Below are 15,539 nucleotides of genomic sequence, written 5' to 3'. Positions count from 1 at the left end.
GCCAATGCTCTAACCGCTGAGCCACACAAGCCAGGGCAAAGCTATCCTTTTTTTAAAGAGGATGTTGTCTTAGGGTGGAAGTCTGATTGAAATCGATGACACTCTCTTCTTCCCTATTCAGGAAGCAGTTGGATGTTCGAGATCATCCACTCAAGGGAGGTGCCAGGTGGGAACCATCTGTTGTCAACTAGGATCAATAACCATAGCTAGAAAATAAATCCAGGCCGGAACAAGTAAAGAATCAGAAAGGCTTATGCTTGCATCTCCCCATTCGATTCTTCCTGAAGTCATTCTTCAAGTCCAAGGCTCAGGGGAAGCAAATCATGCAATGTCAGTTTGGATCACTTCTCGGGCTGTCCTAAATGCCTGTGGGGGGTGGGAGGGCAGATTCAAAATCTGATTCATTAAGTAAGCATGTTAGAAAACTTTATTCAAAGCTACATATTCATGTATTTGCTCATCTCTTGGGTGTTGCTCCAGAGAACACTCAATTTTCCTGAGCTACACAGACCTCTGCTGCCCCCTAGTGTAAAGCGCCCTACATTGAGCTGTCGCTGGGGAAAGCAGCTCAATTGTCCATCATAACCCACAATTCAGAAGAAATAGGAGTGTTCACATTTGAAACCCAGCTGGGTTCCTCTAATCATGACCTCTATGTAAGGCATTCCTTTCCCAGTTGTAAGAGCTCCACAAACCTCTGATGCATAATTTCAGGAGCTCTACAGTAAGGTTCTAACTTTGAACATCCCTAAGTCTCTACTCTTCTTAAATGATATCAAATAAAGCCCGTTAAATAACTACATGAATCGCTTTCAACCCATCTTATGTGATGTGGTAGTGGATGCATGGTGAAAGTAGTCTTACATCACAGTGTGTTCTATGTTTTATATGTTATATGACTACTCCATGATATATAAATGTCATACGCGTGTTCATGAATGGTGTACTGGGTTTCTATGTGTCTGCTTGTTTACTGGGTCGCTTGTTGGACTGTGATCTCCACGACCCTGAGGACCATCTGTATTTTGTTAGCATTCTAGCATTTCCCCCCAACTTGGCGAAATACGTGGCACATACAATCTGAATGTCTCCCCCACACACACACCTAAGGACACACGCAAAACACAACACAGTAAGGGTATACCATCACGGCCACGGAGTCACACGCGGTCACGACACGCACAGTCACGCCCACAAGGCTGGATCGGTCCACACCTCCTCTGTCTCACGGACTCGGGATCACCCAGCCGCCACCTCACACAGCGGTCTCCTCACGCGTCGCCACGGTAACGGGCCGCAGGGCCTCCTGGGAAATGGAGTCTCGGCACCGCGAAGGCTCCACGCAGAGGACTCTGGGGCTCCTCCTTCAATGAGGGCGCAAGTGAGATTCCACTCCGGGCCTGAGGAACACCCCTCCGCCCCTCTCCCGGGTCGGTTCTGAGCGGCGCTGAGCCCCGGAGGTTTCCGGCAGTGAGCTCGCAATGCGCAGGCGCGGATGCGCGCGTCAGCACCCGCGGGTGAAAAGGGCTCCAAGCGCCGTTAGTCCGAGAAGCGCCCGGATGGGAACACGCAGGCGCGGAAGCCGGGAAGGGCCGCAGCGTCTGAGACCGTCCCCGCGATTTCACCAGTGGCGTGAGGCCGGGCCAGTGTGCGGGGCCAGCCGTGCGTACTACGTGGGTCGGCGCAGGGACGGTGACGCCCCCCAGTGGCTCTGCCTGCGTGCGTGCTGGGGTTCGCGACGACGTGAGCGGGATGGGGCCTCAGGCCCGTTTCCGTGGTTCGTCCTCGGAGAGGTGCGTGCGGACGCCGGGAGCCGCGTGGTTTTGTTTAGGGGCGGGGCCTCGCGCTCCTGAGGAGGCTCCGGGGGCGGTCCTGCGCGTGAGGGGCGGGGCCCCGGAGCGGAGTGCGCAGGCGCAGTACGGCCGCGCGGCGTGCCTGCGCAGGTGTCAGGGTCTCCCGGAGCGACCCGAGAGGACCGAGGTGAGCGTGAGCCTGGGTGTCGGTGCTCCCGCGACTGCGTGAGGGCGAGACGCTGCGAGGGGCTTTCCGCCTGCCACCGGCTGTGCGGCGGTCTCCTGTGCTCGGGGCTGTTCGTCGGGGGCTGCCGTGCGCTCGTGCGTGTGGTTGTGCCGTGGGCTGCGTGTGAGGTGAAGGGCCGTGACTAGGTGAAACGTGTGATGGCGGGTGTGCGGTGAGGGGAGGGGGTGTGTGCGTGTGTGTGCGTGAGTGTGCGTGAGTGTGCGTGAGGGACTCGGCCGCGGCTGGCCGGCGCGCGACCCAGGACCGCGTGTTTCACTGGGGTCTGTGCTGTTTCTAGGAGCGAGAAGTGACTGGGCCTGTGTGGGCCGGAGTGAGTGGGCCCGTGGGCGTGGCCCTGCGCATTTGTGTTGAGAGCGCGCGTGTGTGTGACAGGCCGTGGCCGTCGTCTGGGGCGGCCTCGGTGACTGTGCAACCCAGTGTCAGTGGCTTTGCCGTTGCGAGCGTGTGACTGTGCCGCCCCGGTGTGTATCTGCTTTGCCGTTGAGAGCGTGTGACTGTGCCGCCCCGTGTGTACCTGCCCGTAAGTGGAAGGGGGTCCCCGCGGGGAGGATTCCGAGCGGCCGCAGGGGCGCCCTGGGCCCTGGGGCAGGGGCACTTGTGCGGTTGTGGGAGGCTTGCCCCCTGGGAAGAGTAGGGTGGTAACACCCTGCCTGCGTGACAGGAAGAAAAAGCGGGGTAACAGGTGAGACACCCAGCACTTACTGAGCACTGTGTAGATGCCGAGTATTGGTTGTGGTGCCTGGTGGTCGTTTTTCTCTGACTCGGTGCAGGGATAGGGGTGCAGTGGATGATGCTGGAGGAGTCTTATCTGGGAACTTGACCCTGGGCGCTCGTGGGTGAAGCCGAGGGTCTGCCCTTTCCCAGTTACGCAGCAGCACCCCAGCAGCAGAGGCACAGCGTTTGAAGGGAAGGCCGAGCAGAGCACCGCGACCACTGGCTCCTTCGACTATATAACCAGTGGAGCTGGGACTCTGGTTTCATCACTCACTAGTGGTGTGACTTTGGGAGAGGTCACTTAAATCCGCGGCCCTGCGTTTCACGTGCAAAATGGAAATAATTAATCCCAGGCTCGTGGTGAGCACTGAGTGGAACAGCACTGGATACAAGCAAGGCATAAATGACAGTCGCTTTATTATTATTATTATTTATTTTTTTTATCCTCACCTGAGGACACTTTTTCATTCTTTGTTCAGATAGAGCAGGAGGGAGAGAGAGAGAGAGAGAAACATCGATGTGAAAGGGACACATTGAGTGGCTGCCACCCACACGACCAACCAGGGCCGGGGACAAACTGCAACCGAGGTACATGCCCTTAGCGGGAACCGAACCCGGGTCTCTCCGGACCTCAGGCCAACGCTCCAATCGCTGAGCCAAACTGGCCAGGGCGATAGTCGCTTTATTATTAACATCATGACAGGAAGGACACCCAGAGAATAAAATCCACAGGAAAAAAAAAAGCAAAAAGTGGAGCCCCACAGTAAAGGCTTCAGGACAGAGATAAAATAACCTGAAAGTCTAGGTCAGAGCTTGGATTTCGAATTTTCTATTCAGGGTCCCAGGAAGGCAGAAGCAGGGTGAGGGAGGCCTCCCCCAACCTGACCACCCCATCTCTATCCCCTGCCCTGGTCCCTTTTTTTCTTTGTAGCAGTGATCTCAGCTAACAGTTTTGTGTGGACTTGTCTTTTCTGTTGGAATGTAGTGAGCATGAGAGCCAGTACTTATCTGCTCTAAGTCACTGCTCTCCCACCACGACCCCCACACCTGGGACAGCACCTGACACTTGGTAGGTGCTCAGTACATATGTCAAGTGGATGAACAGGCAGCCTGTGTGTGTCTCATTTGCCTCCTGATCCAGAGCCTTCTGTGATCTTAAGAGCTGGTATCATTGGCTGTGGCCCCTCCCTGACTGTGTAATGGAGTAGGAATGCTCTAGATATTCTGACCTTTCATGTGCCCATGAACTCATGTATGTCCAGGGTGAAGGGATCTGGGGTTCTTACCCTACATGCTCAAGGTCTACCCAGAAGGCCAGTCAGCCTCCTGACTTCTCTTCTTTTTCTTTCTTTCTTTTTTTTTTTTTTTTTTTGTGGTACGTGCCCTTAGCGGGAACCGAACCTGGGACTCTCTGGTCCACAGGCCGATGCTCAACTGCTGAGCCAAACTGGCCAGGGCCTGACTTCTCTTCTACTGCAGCTCCACCTTCCCAGTGTGCTGCCCCTCCCCAGACTCCGACTCAGTGGGGAGGAAAGGATGCCAGCCATGCCAGCCACACGAGGGAAGTGTAAGTCCAAGGTAAGCAGCCATTCCTCTTCCTTTAGGAAAGTTCCATCTTGTAAGACGTAGATTGTTTGTTTTCCCTCCACGACACTTCCTGCCCAACAGAGACCCAATCAAGACCTGATCCCCAGGTTCCTCCCATCACCACAGAGGGTGGGACTGTGAGAAGGGCCCCCTCTCTTTTTTTCTCAGGTGCACATGACGACTCCCCTGTTTGTTCAGCGCCTTGAGGGTCCCTGGCAGCACTGGGAAAAACACCTCCCCAGAGGGAAAACCACAGCCACTGATTTCTCCAGTGGAGAGGCAGCCCATGTGAGGCAGAGGGGGATTCCGTGTTGCCCTCCAGAGCTTACCTAATGTCACCTGGTTTTTACTTGTACAACCCATTTTACATGGAGGAAATCTCTCTGACTTTAAGAGATGCCCTGGCCAGTGTGGCTCAAGTGGTTGGATCATTGTCCTGTACACCAAAAGGTGGCAGATTCAATTCCCAGTCAGGACACATACCCAGGTTTCAGGTTCAATCCCCAGTCGGGGTGAGTACGGGAGATAGCCATTCATTGTTCCTCTCTCACATGGATGTTTCTCTCTCTCCCTCAGCCAGTTAGCCAGAAGGAGAGAGAGAAACATCCATGTGAGAGAGATACATCCATCAGCTGCCTCCTGCATGCCCCCTACTTGGGATCAAGCCTGCAACCCGGGAATGTGCCCTGACCGGGAATTGAACTAGGACCTCTCAGTACATGGGACGACGCTCCATCCACTGAGCTGCACCGGCTGCACTATAAAAACGTATTTTTAAAAAATATTCTCAGGTGAGGATTTAGAAAGGAAAAAAAAAGTAACTCACCTAATTGTTCAGGTTGAATGCATTGGAGCCAGGCCTCTGAGGTGGTAACATCAGCCTCCTGTGAAGAGATGGCTCCAGTAGATGATCAAGTGATTTTCTACAATACGCATCTTGGAGGCAGTTTCTCATATTCTCGTAACAGCTTAGCCCACTGAGGATTTTTTTAATCCTCACCCAAGGATATGTTTTTATTGATTTTTAGAGAGAGAGAAACATCAATCAGTTGCCTCCTGGACACACCCCAAACAGGGATTGAACCCTCAACCTTTTGGTAGAGGGGATTTTGCTCCAACCAACTGAGCCCCCTGGCCAGGGCTATTTGTTCCCTGTTGCTGCTACAATATTACCACTAACTTGACAGCAGGCATTTATTATCTCCCAGTTCCTGGGTTGGAGCTCTGGTATGCCATGGCTTACTTAGCTGGGGCCTCTGCTTTGGGCCTCACAAGGCTGAAATCAAGGTGTTGGCTGGCTTCCATCTCACCTACTCCTGCTCCTTCTCCCACCTTCCATGTGGCCCCTTCTTCCATCTTTCAATGAGCAGCAGCAGGTCCAGTCCAGCTCATGCCTCAGATCTCTTTGCCTTCCCTTTCTCTCCTGGTCCACCACCAGTTGGAGAGAAGTCTGCTCTTTTGGGTCTACCTAGATTCCAGTCCTTGATAATCTCCCTGTTTTAAGGTCCACTAATTAGTAAAACCTTGATTATACTTGCAAAGAGCCTTTTGCCATGTGTGATATATTCACAGGCCTTTTAGTGAGCACGTAGTTGGTTGGGAGCAAGGAGTCAGAAGCCAGACTGCCCAGCTCCTCCATTCAATAGCTGTGAGAACATCAGTAAGTCATCTCACCTCCCTGTCCTCCCTTCTCTCGTCTGTCACAGTGCTGTGATCCTCTCAGTGGTGCCCGGTCACTGCTAACAGCACTAAATGGGCCAGTACGTGTAGGAACTTGGAAGAATGCCTGGACTCTGTCAGGGTCCAGTAAGTCCAAGTTGATACACCTTTTATGGAACACAATCTTTAATATCACACTGCACTGCATTTTATTGATGTTAATACGCCTGCCCCTTTTGGGCTCAGAACTCCAGATGTTTCCTGAGTAGATTCCCAGCCCCTTGTATCCCCAGTGTTTGGGATAAGTCCACTGTCTGCTCCAGGCGTGTGGAAACACGAGTCTACCATGACAGGATGTGGGACTTTCCATTTCAGGCACCAGTGACATTTGGGGATTTGGCCATCTACTTCTCCAGGGAAGAGTGGGAAAGGCTGAGCCCCACACAGAAGGATCTGTATGAAGATGTCATGCTGGAGAACTACCAGAACCTGGTCTCTCTTGGTGAGGCTCTCCCCCAACCCTGTAATCCACCACTGGCCCTTTGAGGGACGGGAATCCATCAGTCTGTCAGGAATACAGAAGCCACTCCAGTTTGGGTTTGTTTTCTTTTTAACAGCTTTATTGAGATATAATTCGCATACTATACAATTCACCCATGTGACGTATACAGCTCAGTGGAGGATTTTTTTGTTAATCTTCACCTAAGGATATTTCTTTCCATTGTTTTTTAGAGAGAGTGGAAGGGAGGGAGGGAGCGGGAGCCAGAAAGAGAAACATGGATGTGAGAGAGACACATCAATTGGTTGCCTTCCACACGTGCCCCGACTGGGGCTAGGGATCGAACCTGCAACCCAGGTATGTACCCTTGACCAGGAATACAACCCCGAGACCCTTTGGTATGCAGGCCAACACTCTAACCTGAGCAGCACTGGCCAGGGCTCAACTCAGTGGCTTTTATTATATTGACAGAGCTGTGCATCCATCAGCAGTCAATTTAGAATATTTTCATCACCTCCAGGAGACACCCATACCCAATAGCACTCTCTCCATTTCCTCATGCCTACTAATCCCCCCAGATTAGGCAAACCCTATTCCACTCTCTGTCTCTATGAATTTGCCTGTTCTTGGCCTTTCATAGAAATGGAGTTGTACAATATGTGGTCCTTTGTGTCTGGCTTCTTTCACTGAGCATCGTGTTTTCAAGGTTCATTCATACTGTAGTGGGTGTGAGTACCTGGTTCTTTTTTATGACCCAATAACATTCCACTGTATAGACCACATTTGTTTATCCATCTGTCAGTTGAAGGGCATTTGGGCTGTTTCCAGTCTGCTGCTATGATGAATGTGCTGCTATGAACATCTGCGTGTGAGTTTTTGGGTGGATGCATATTTTCACTTCCCTTTGGTATGTAGTAGGAATGGAATTGCTGGTCATATAGTGAGGACACCTCACTTGTGTTAAGAAAGAGCGAGCTTAATATCAGGAATTGACTTAACAGGTACTGTTAAAAAATGTGAATAGTGGACACTGGGGTAGTGCAGAGGTGGTAACGGCAGGATGCAGCCACCCTCCCAGGGAAAAGGGGAGAGTTTGGGGTTTTCAGGATTTAGAGGGACACAGACTGATGCAGGAGGAGAGGGATGCACTGCCTGGTTTTACTCCTGAGGGGGCAAGATGAGGCTAGCTCTGGGAGTGAATGGGAGAGAAAGAACAGCAGAAATCGAAACCACCAGAGCCCCTACTAGTGGCTGGTGAAGGAGAGGTGTGATGTACCGAGCCCCTCCACCAAAATTAGATCAGAGAAGGGTCAGAGGCTGAAAGGCAGTAGCTTAATGACCAGCCTCGAGTTCCTGCTCCAGCTTCTCAGGAAAGCAGTTGGCCCTGTAGAGTTAGAAAGGAAAAACTCTGCTGGCTATTCCTGCATTTTCATCCTCCTCATTCTCCGGCTGCCCTTCACCTCCTCCCTGCTCCCTTTGTGCTGATAAATCCCCATTCCCATTGACACAGGGCTTGGCTGACATCGTGGCATCTATATCATGCTCAATCCCAATGTTTTCCCATGTGCAGGACTTTCCTATCGGAGGCCAAATGTGATCACCTTATTGGAGAAAAGGAAAGCACCCTGGATGGTGGAATCCACGAGAAGACGCTGGGGCCTTGGTGAGTGACAGAGAACCAGGGCTTAGAAGTTGGCATTCTGGGTAAGAGCGTACTCCCTTGTGAGAGCACCACCCCTGTAAGATCACACTTGAGAGCCACTTTCCCCACCTCGGAGGCCCCAGGCATGTGTAGAAATTCAAGTCTCTTTAGTGTGGCAGCCCCCTACCAAGGGATAATGACTAACATTTTATAAACCCTTCCTGGGTATCAGACATTCTAAATACAGGTTTCTCCCAACAATGCTATATAAGGAAAGTACTATTATTCCTATTTTATGAAGGAGGAAACTGAGGACCGGAGAGCTTCAGTGACTTGCCCAAAGTCACCCAGCTAGGAAGGGGTAGAAGAGCTGGATTTGAACTCCAGCTTTTAGTCTCAGAAGCTCAGATCTTAACACCCTCATCCCCACCCATCCCCTGCCTCAGTTTCCATATTTCCCTTCAGAGAAAGTATATTCTGACTTCTTTAAGGATAGCACTTCTAGTGATAATGTTCCCACATGCATCGTTTTCTTCATCTCTTAAAAAAATTAAAAATCTTTTTCATAACTGCTCATTGTGACTACTTTGTAAGAACCCATTCCCTTTTCTAATAGATTTCTCTTTGGTTGGTCAAGGTGTGTGCTTGGTTTGTTTGTTTGTTTGTGTCTTACACTTCTATGAGGTTTTTTAATTGTGGTTAAAAAAAGTATAACATTAAATATACGATCTTAACCATTTTTAAATGTACAGTTAAGTATATTCACATTGTTATGCAGCAGATCTCTAAAACTCTTCCCTCTTGCCATACTGAAACTTTGTGCCTTCTAAATACTAGTTGTCCCCCAGCCCTTGGTAACCATCTTTCTGCTCTCTGTTTCTATAATCTTGACTACTGTGGATATTTTATATGAGTAGAATCATACAGCACTTGACCTTTTCTGACTGGCTTTTTTAACTTAGCTTCATGTCCTTGAGGTTCATCCATGTTGTAGCATGTGACAAGATTTCCTTCTTTTTAAAGGCTACATAATATTTTGTTATATATAAAGTTGGCCCTCCATATCCTGTTCCACATTCGCGAATTTAACCAACAGTGGATTGAAAATACTTGGGGGGAGCCCTGGCCGGTTTGGCTCAGCAGTTAGAGCATCAACCTGCGGTCCAGAGAGACCCAGGTACGGTTCCTGCTAAGGGCATGTACCTTGGTTGCAGTTTGTCCCCAGCCCTGGTTGAGTTGTGTGGGTGGCAGCCACTCGATGTGTCCCTTTCATGTCGATGTTTCACTCTCTCTCTCCCTCTCTCTCCCTCCTACTCTATTTGAACAAAAAAAAAAGAAAGAAAAATGTCCTCGGGTGAGGATAACAAGAAAATATTTTGAGGAAAAATGCCAGCATGTGCTATATAATTAGGCATCTGTACTATTATGTAATGGTTGCATCTGTACTAAATATGTGCACACCTTTTTTCCTTGTCATTATTCTTTTAACAATGTAGTATAATAACTATTTACACAGCATTTACATTGTGTTAGGTATAATAAGTAATCTAGAGATGATTTAAAATTTATGGGAGGATGTGTGTAAGTTATATTGCAAGTACTATGACATTTTATATAAGAAACTTGAGCATCCGTGGATTTTGGTATCCATGGGAGTCCTGGTACCAATCCCCCGAGGATACTGAGGAATGACTACCTCATTTTAAAAATCCATTCGTCTGTTGATGGACATTTGGGTTGCTTCCACCTCTTGGCTACTATAAATAATGCTGCAATGAACATGCGAGTGCAAGTATCACTTTGTGATCCTGATTTCAATTTCTTTGGATATGTACTCAGAAGTGGGATCATGGGATCATATGGTAGTTCTAGTTTTAATTTTCTGAGAAACCTCCATACTGTTTCGCACAGTGGCTGCACCATGTTTCATTTCCCCCAGTGGTACACAAGGGTTCCAACTTATCATTTTTCCAACAATTATTTTCTGGGGTTTTGTGTTTGTTTGTTTGTGTATTTTTATTATGGCCATCCTTATGGGTGTAAGGTTTGATTTGCATTTCCATAATGATTAGTGATGAGCGTCTTTTCATGTGTTGATTAGCCATTTGTCTATCTTCTTTGGAGAACCGTTTACTAAAGTCCTTTGCCCATTTTTAATAGGATTGTTCTTTGTGGTTCAGTTGTAGAATTTCCTTATATATTCTGCATATTAATCCCTTATCAGATATGTGATTTGCATTTATTTTCTCCCATTCCTCAGGTTTACTTTTCATTCTGTCTTGGTGGATGTTCCATGTGAGCTTGAGAAAAATATAATTCTGCTGTTGTTGGATGAAGTAGTCTATAGAGGTCGATTATATCCAGTTGAATGATGGTATAGTTGAGTTCTATGTCGTTACTGATTTTCTGCCTGCTAATCTGTCCATTTCTGAGAGGGGGTTATTGAACTTTCCAGCTGTGACAGTGGATTCATCTAGTTCTTTTGGCAGGTCTATCAGTTTTTGCCTCAATTAGGTTGATGCTGTGTTTTTATGCACACACACATTATGATTTGTTATGTCTTCCTGAAGAATTGACCCCTTTATCACTATGTAATGCCCCTCTTTGTGTCTGATAACTTCCCTCTGCTGTGTATGAAACTAACATAGCTACTATTGCTTTCTTTAGATTAGTATTAGCATGGTATAGTTTTCTCCATCCACTTACTATTAATCTCATGAATCTTTATGTCTAAAGTGGGTTTCTGATAGACAACATACAGTTTGTTCGTGTTTTTTGATCCATACTGACAGCCTCTTTTAATTGGTGCATTGAGACCGTTTACATTCATAGTGACTATTGATATAACTGATATGTATTATCAGAAATGAATATATAGTAACCATATTTGTTACTATTCTCTATTTGTTGTCTTTATTCTTTGTTCCTATTTTTGACTTCCACTTTTACCTTTTGTGGTTTTACTTTTTTTTCTATTTTTCATTAATTTTTTTTCATTTCACATGATTCTATTTTCTTAGCATATCACTTATATAAATATATATATATATATATATAACTTTTTTTAGTGTATGCCCTAGAGTTTACAATATACATTTACAATTAATCCAAGTCCACTTTCAAGTAGCACTGTACCACTTCATGGTTAGTGTACCTTATAATAACAAAATAATGCTATTTCTTCCTCCCATTCCCAGTATCATTGCTGTCATTCACTTCATTTAAGATAAATGCATAAGTATACACAATCATATACATTGTTGTATTATTATTTAGAACAAACTGTTATCTGTTAGATCAATTAAGAATAAGAAAAGCCCTGGTTGGGTGGGTCAGTTAGTTGGAGTGTCATTCCATGCACCAAAATGTTGAGGGTTTGATTCCCGGTTGGGGATCATACAGGAGGTAACCAATTGCTGTTTATCTCTCTCTCCTTTCTGCTCTCTAAAAATCAATAAAAACATATCCTCGGGTGAGGATGATGAAAAAAATAAGATAAGAAAAGTGAGAGGATTTTTTGCCTTCACTTATTACTTCTCCATTGTTCTTCCTTTCTCCGGACCGCAGGCCGACGCTCTAACTGCTGAGCCAAACCGGCCAGGGCTTCTTCCTTTCTCTGTATAGGTCCCAGTTTTTTATCTATATTATTTTCCTTCTCTCTAAAATAATCTCTTTTTAACATTTTTTTTTCTTTATTGGTTTGAGAGACAGAGGGAGAGAGAGATAGAAATATCGATGAGAGAGAACATTGATTGGCCATCTATTGCATGCCCCCCACTAAGGATCAGGCCCATAACCTGGGCATGTACCCTGACCGGAAATTGAACCAGCAACCTCTTGGTGCATGGGTTGACACTTAATCACTAAGCCACACTGGCTGGGCTTTTTTTAACATTTCTTGCAAGGCAGTTCTACTGGGAACAAATTCTGTTGACATTTGTTTGTTTGATAAAGTCTTTATTTCTCTTTCACTCTTGAAGGATAGTTTCACAGAGTACAGAATTTAAGTGAGTGGTTTCTCTCTTCAAAAGAGAGTTCCCAAATGGCTCTTGCAAAAATGAGTGTTTAGTTAAAAGCTCACCCTACCTCAAATTTAATCAGCCTAATGAAATTTAAATTTCACAGTATTATTTTTTCTTAATATTAATTCTGGGCAAATATCAAAAGGGTTCAAGCAGTTTTAAATTTCTAATGTTTTACAATTTTCACTACTCTTAGCATTTCAAAGAGCTACTTTAGTCATTTTAAATGACTATTAATTTTTATATTCATAAGGAACATGTATATTTCAGAAAATGACAAAAATCATAATGAAGGAAAATACTACTACAGTCCTTTCTCTCAGAAAGGACACTTTCTATTTAGATGTACAGCTTCCAGATATTTTCAGCTTATAAAATGGGATTGTTCTTGTAGTAAAGTTTGATTAACTAATTTTTATACTATATTCTAGTAAATTTTCTGTGTCAGTTCAACTTAGCTTCTTACATGACAATTAAAAAACTAAAAATAAAACAAATATATAATTTGTTGATGTCTTTCAGACTCAGGGGCTAAATGTGAGACCAAGAAGTTACACCCAAAGCATTGCAACAAATCTGGGCAAAGCATCTATCAGAAACCAGTTTCTGCATCACAGAAAGGTCCCATAGGAAAGAGAGGCTGCAAGAAAAAGTCAGTCCTAAAAAGACCCAAGAAAGTGCATCCAGGGAAGAAATCTTTAAAATGTAATGACTGTGGGAAAATCTTTAGTCAAAGCTTATCTCTTAAACTTCATCAGAATTCTCATACTGAAGAGAAGCCTTATGAATGCAGTAATTGTAGAAAAGCCTTCAGACAGGTCTCATCCCTCATCCTTCATCAAAGAATTCACAATAAAAGAAAAAGCCATGACTATGGTCAGTGTGGGGAAAGCTTTATTCAAAGAACAACTCTTATTCTTCATAAGAAAGTTCATGCTAGAAAGGAAACCTTTGACTATAGAAAGGCCTTGAGTCAGTACCCAGCCCTCAGGATACATCAGAAAATTCACCTTATTGAGAATGCCCACCGGTGCAGAAGATGTGGGAAAGCCTTCATTCAAAGATCATCCCTTTTCCTTCATAAGGACATCCACAATGGAAAGAAAATGCATGAATGCAATAAATGTGGGAAAGATTTCCATAATAAATCAGTCCTTGTACATAAAGGAATTCACAGTGGAGAGAAAACCCACGAGGGTGAGAAAGCCTCAAGTCAGCAGAGAAGTCACTATTTAGAGAACCCTTATAAATGCAGAAAATGTGGGAAATCTTTTAATAGGATTTCATCCATCCTGCTTCATCAGAGAATTCATACTTCAGAGAAACCCTACAAATGTGATAAATGTGAGAAGGTCTTCAGGCGGTTTTCAACCCTCATTCTACATCTAAAAATTCATAATGGAGAGAAACTGTATAGATGTAATAAATGTGAGAAAGTCTGTAATCGGCATTCATCCCTTATTCAGCATCAGAAAGTTCATACAAGGAAAAAGAAACTGTTTGAATGTAAGGAATGTGGGAAGATGTTTTCTGAAACTGCCAACCTTAAAATACATCAGAACATTCATTCTGAAGAGAAACCTTTCAAATGCAATAAATGTAGTAAAGTTTTCGGCCGCCAGTCATTTCTTATTGAACATCAGAGAATTCATACTGGAGAAAAACCCTATCAGTGTGAGGAATGTGGAAAAGCCTTCAGTCATCGAATATCTCTTACTCGACATAAGAGAATTCATACTGAAGACAGACCATATGAATGTGATCGGTGTGGAAAGGCCTTCAGTCAGAGTGCTCACCTTGCCCAACATGAAAGAATTCACACTGGAGAGAAACCATACATGTGCAAAACATGTGGGAAGGCCTTTAGTCAACGCACGTCCCTTATTCTACATGAAAGAAGTCATACTGGAGAGAAACCCTATGAATGTAATGAGTGTGGGAAGGCCTTTAGCAGTGGCTCAGACCTTATCCGGCATCAGAGAAGTCATTCCTCAGAGAAACCCTATGAATGTAGTAAATGTGGGAAGGCATACAGTCGAAGCTCATCCCTGATTCGACATCAGAATACACATTTGGAAGGAAAAGCCTAAGATTACAAAAGCAAGGACTGAGTCTCAAAGTAGCAGAGACAGAGGCATGGGGAAATGCATTTGTCTCAACCATAATTTTGTAAAAATGGGACCATTTGATGATGCATCTCACTTTGAAAGCCAAAGGGCAAACGTCCTTGGTGACTTTGACCTGGAAATTTTAAATTAACTGAGGCAGTGAATTTATAATAGGTCTTATTGAAGCTCAGATGTTTGGATGGGTCATTTTTTATAAAGACCATTCTTCATTTGATAAGAATCACTGATATTTTATTTCCACTGTAGTTTTCAAGCTATGTCAAAGTGGAATTGTAGCTATTGCACTGGTCACACACAAAGTAGTATTGTCCATTTTTGTGGATGGGGCTTTGAGCCTGATTTAATATCACATGCAAAAAAAGTTAGTTTGTCCCTTAGAACAAGAATTATCATATGTAAGGAAGAGACTTTCTGGAAAACCAGGGTGCCACTTTCAGCTGACAGAAATTTTGGGGTGATAAAGAAATATCGAGTGGATAAAGATGACACTCACCATTGAGTGGAGCAAAGAGACATTACCATATTATCTCCTTAGAAATGAAGATATATAACCTTTGTGATGTGAAAAATTTAACAAGCCTGATAGGCTAATAGGAACACACACACACACACACAGGATATACTGAAGAACGAGGAACTTCAGAGCAGGGAGAAATTATTTGTTGTTTTATTTGAAAATAAATTTGTCTATTTATATTAATAAACATTGATGTTTTCATGTAAGAACACTGGTATGCAATAATTGTTGTACCAAATGTGTCTCCCCCCAAATTCACATGTTGAAGCCCCCCCCCAATGTAATGGTATTTGGAAATGGGGCCTTTGAGAAGTAATTAGGGTTAGAGGGTGGAGCCATCATAATGGGATTCATGTCTTTAAAGGAGAACACCAGAGAGATTCGCTTTCTCTCTCTGCCAGGTCAGGACACAGGAAGAAGACAGCTCTCTACAAGCCAGAAGTCTAGCCCTCACCGGTATCCAACCATGCTGGCACCCTGACCTCAGACTTTCAGCCTACAGAACTATGAGAAATAAATTTATTTAAGCCACCCAGTCTATGGTATTTTGTTATGGCAGCTCAAACCAATGGATACAAGTGAAAACCTCTGGATTTATGTACCAGGCTTTTCTGTGAGCTGTTCACCGTAATAGCTTTCAGTCTGTGCAGCTGTGCAAAATATGTAAGAAATAAAATGAGGGTTTTTTTGTTTTTGTTTTTTGTAAATTGGTTACATACAGTTAGACGCT

General features: G+C 45.1%; 1 protein-coding gene across 1 annotated transcript; it reads left to right on the top strand.

Annotated features, from left to right (window-relative positions):
• Positions 1 to 1,963: 1,963 nt before the first annotated feature.
• ZNF667 (zinc finger protein 667) lies at positions 1,964 to 14,884 on the top strand. The gene is made up of 5 exons (XM_036274218.1): positions 1,964 to 1,980; positions 4,144 to 4,332; positions 6,376 to 6,502; positions 8,070 to 8,162; positions 12,686 to 14,884. The coding sequence occupies exons 2-5, from the start codon at positions 4,291 to 4,293 to the stop codon at positions 14,251 to 14,253; spliced, it is 1,830 nt and encodes a 609-aa protein (XP_036130111.1). The 5' UTR covers positions 1,964 to 1,980; positions 4,144 to 4,290; the 3' UTR covers positions 14,254 to 14,884.
• Positions 14,885 to 15,539: the final 655 nt, after the last annotated feature.

The sequence above is a fragment of the Molossus molossus genome, unplaced genomic scaffold (genome assembly GCF_014108415.1).
Source record: "Molossus molossus isolate mMolMol1 unplaced genomic scaffold, mMolMol1.p scaffold_m16_p_21, whole genome shotgun sequence".
Classification (NCBI taxonomy): Eukaryota; Metazoa; Chordata; class Mammalia; order Chiroptera; family Molossidae; genus Molossus; species Molossus molossus.
This window is presented reverse-complemented; position numbering and strand designations above follow the sequence as displayed.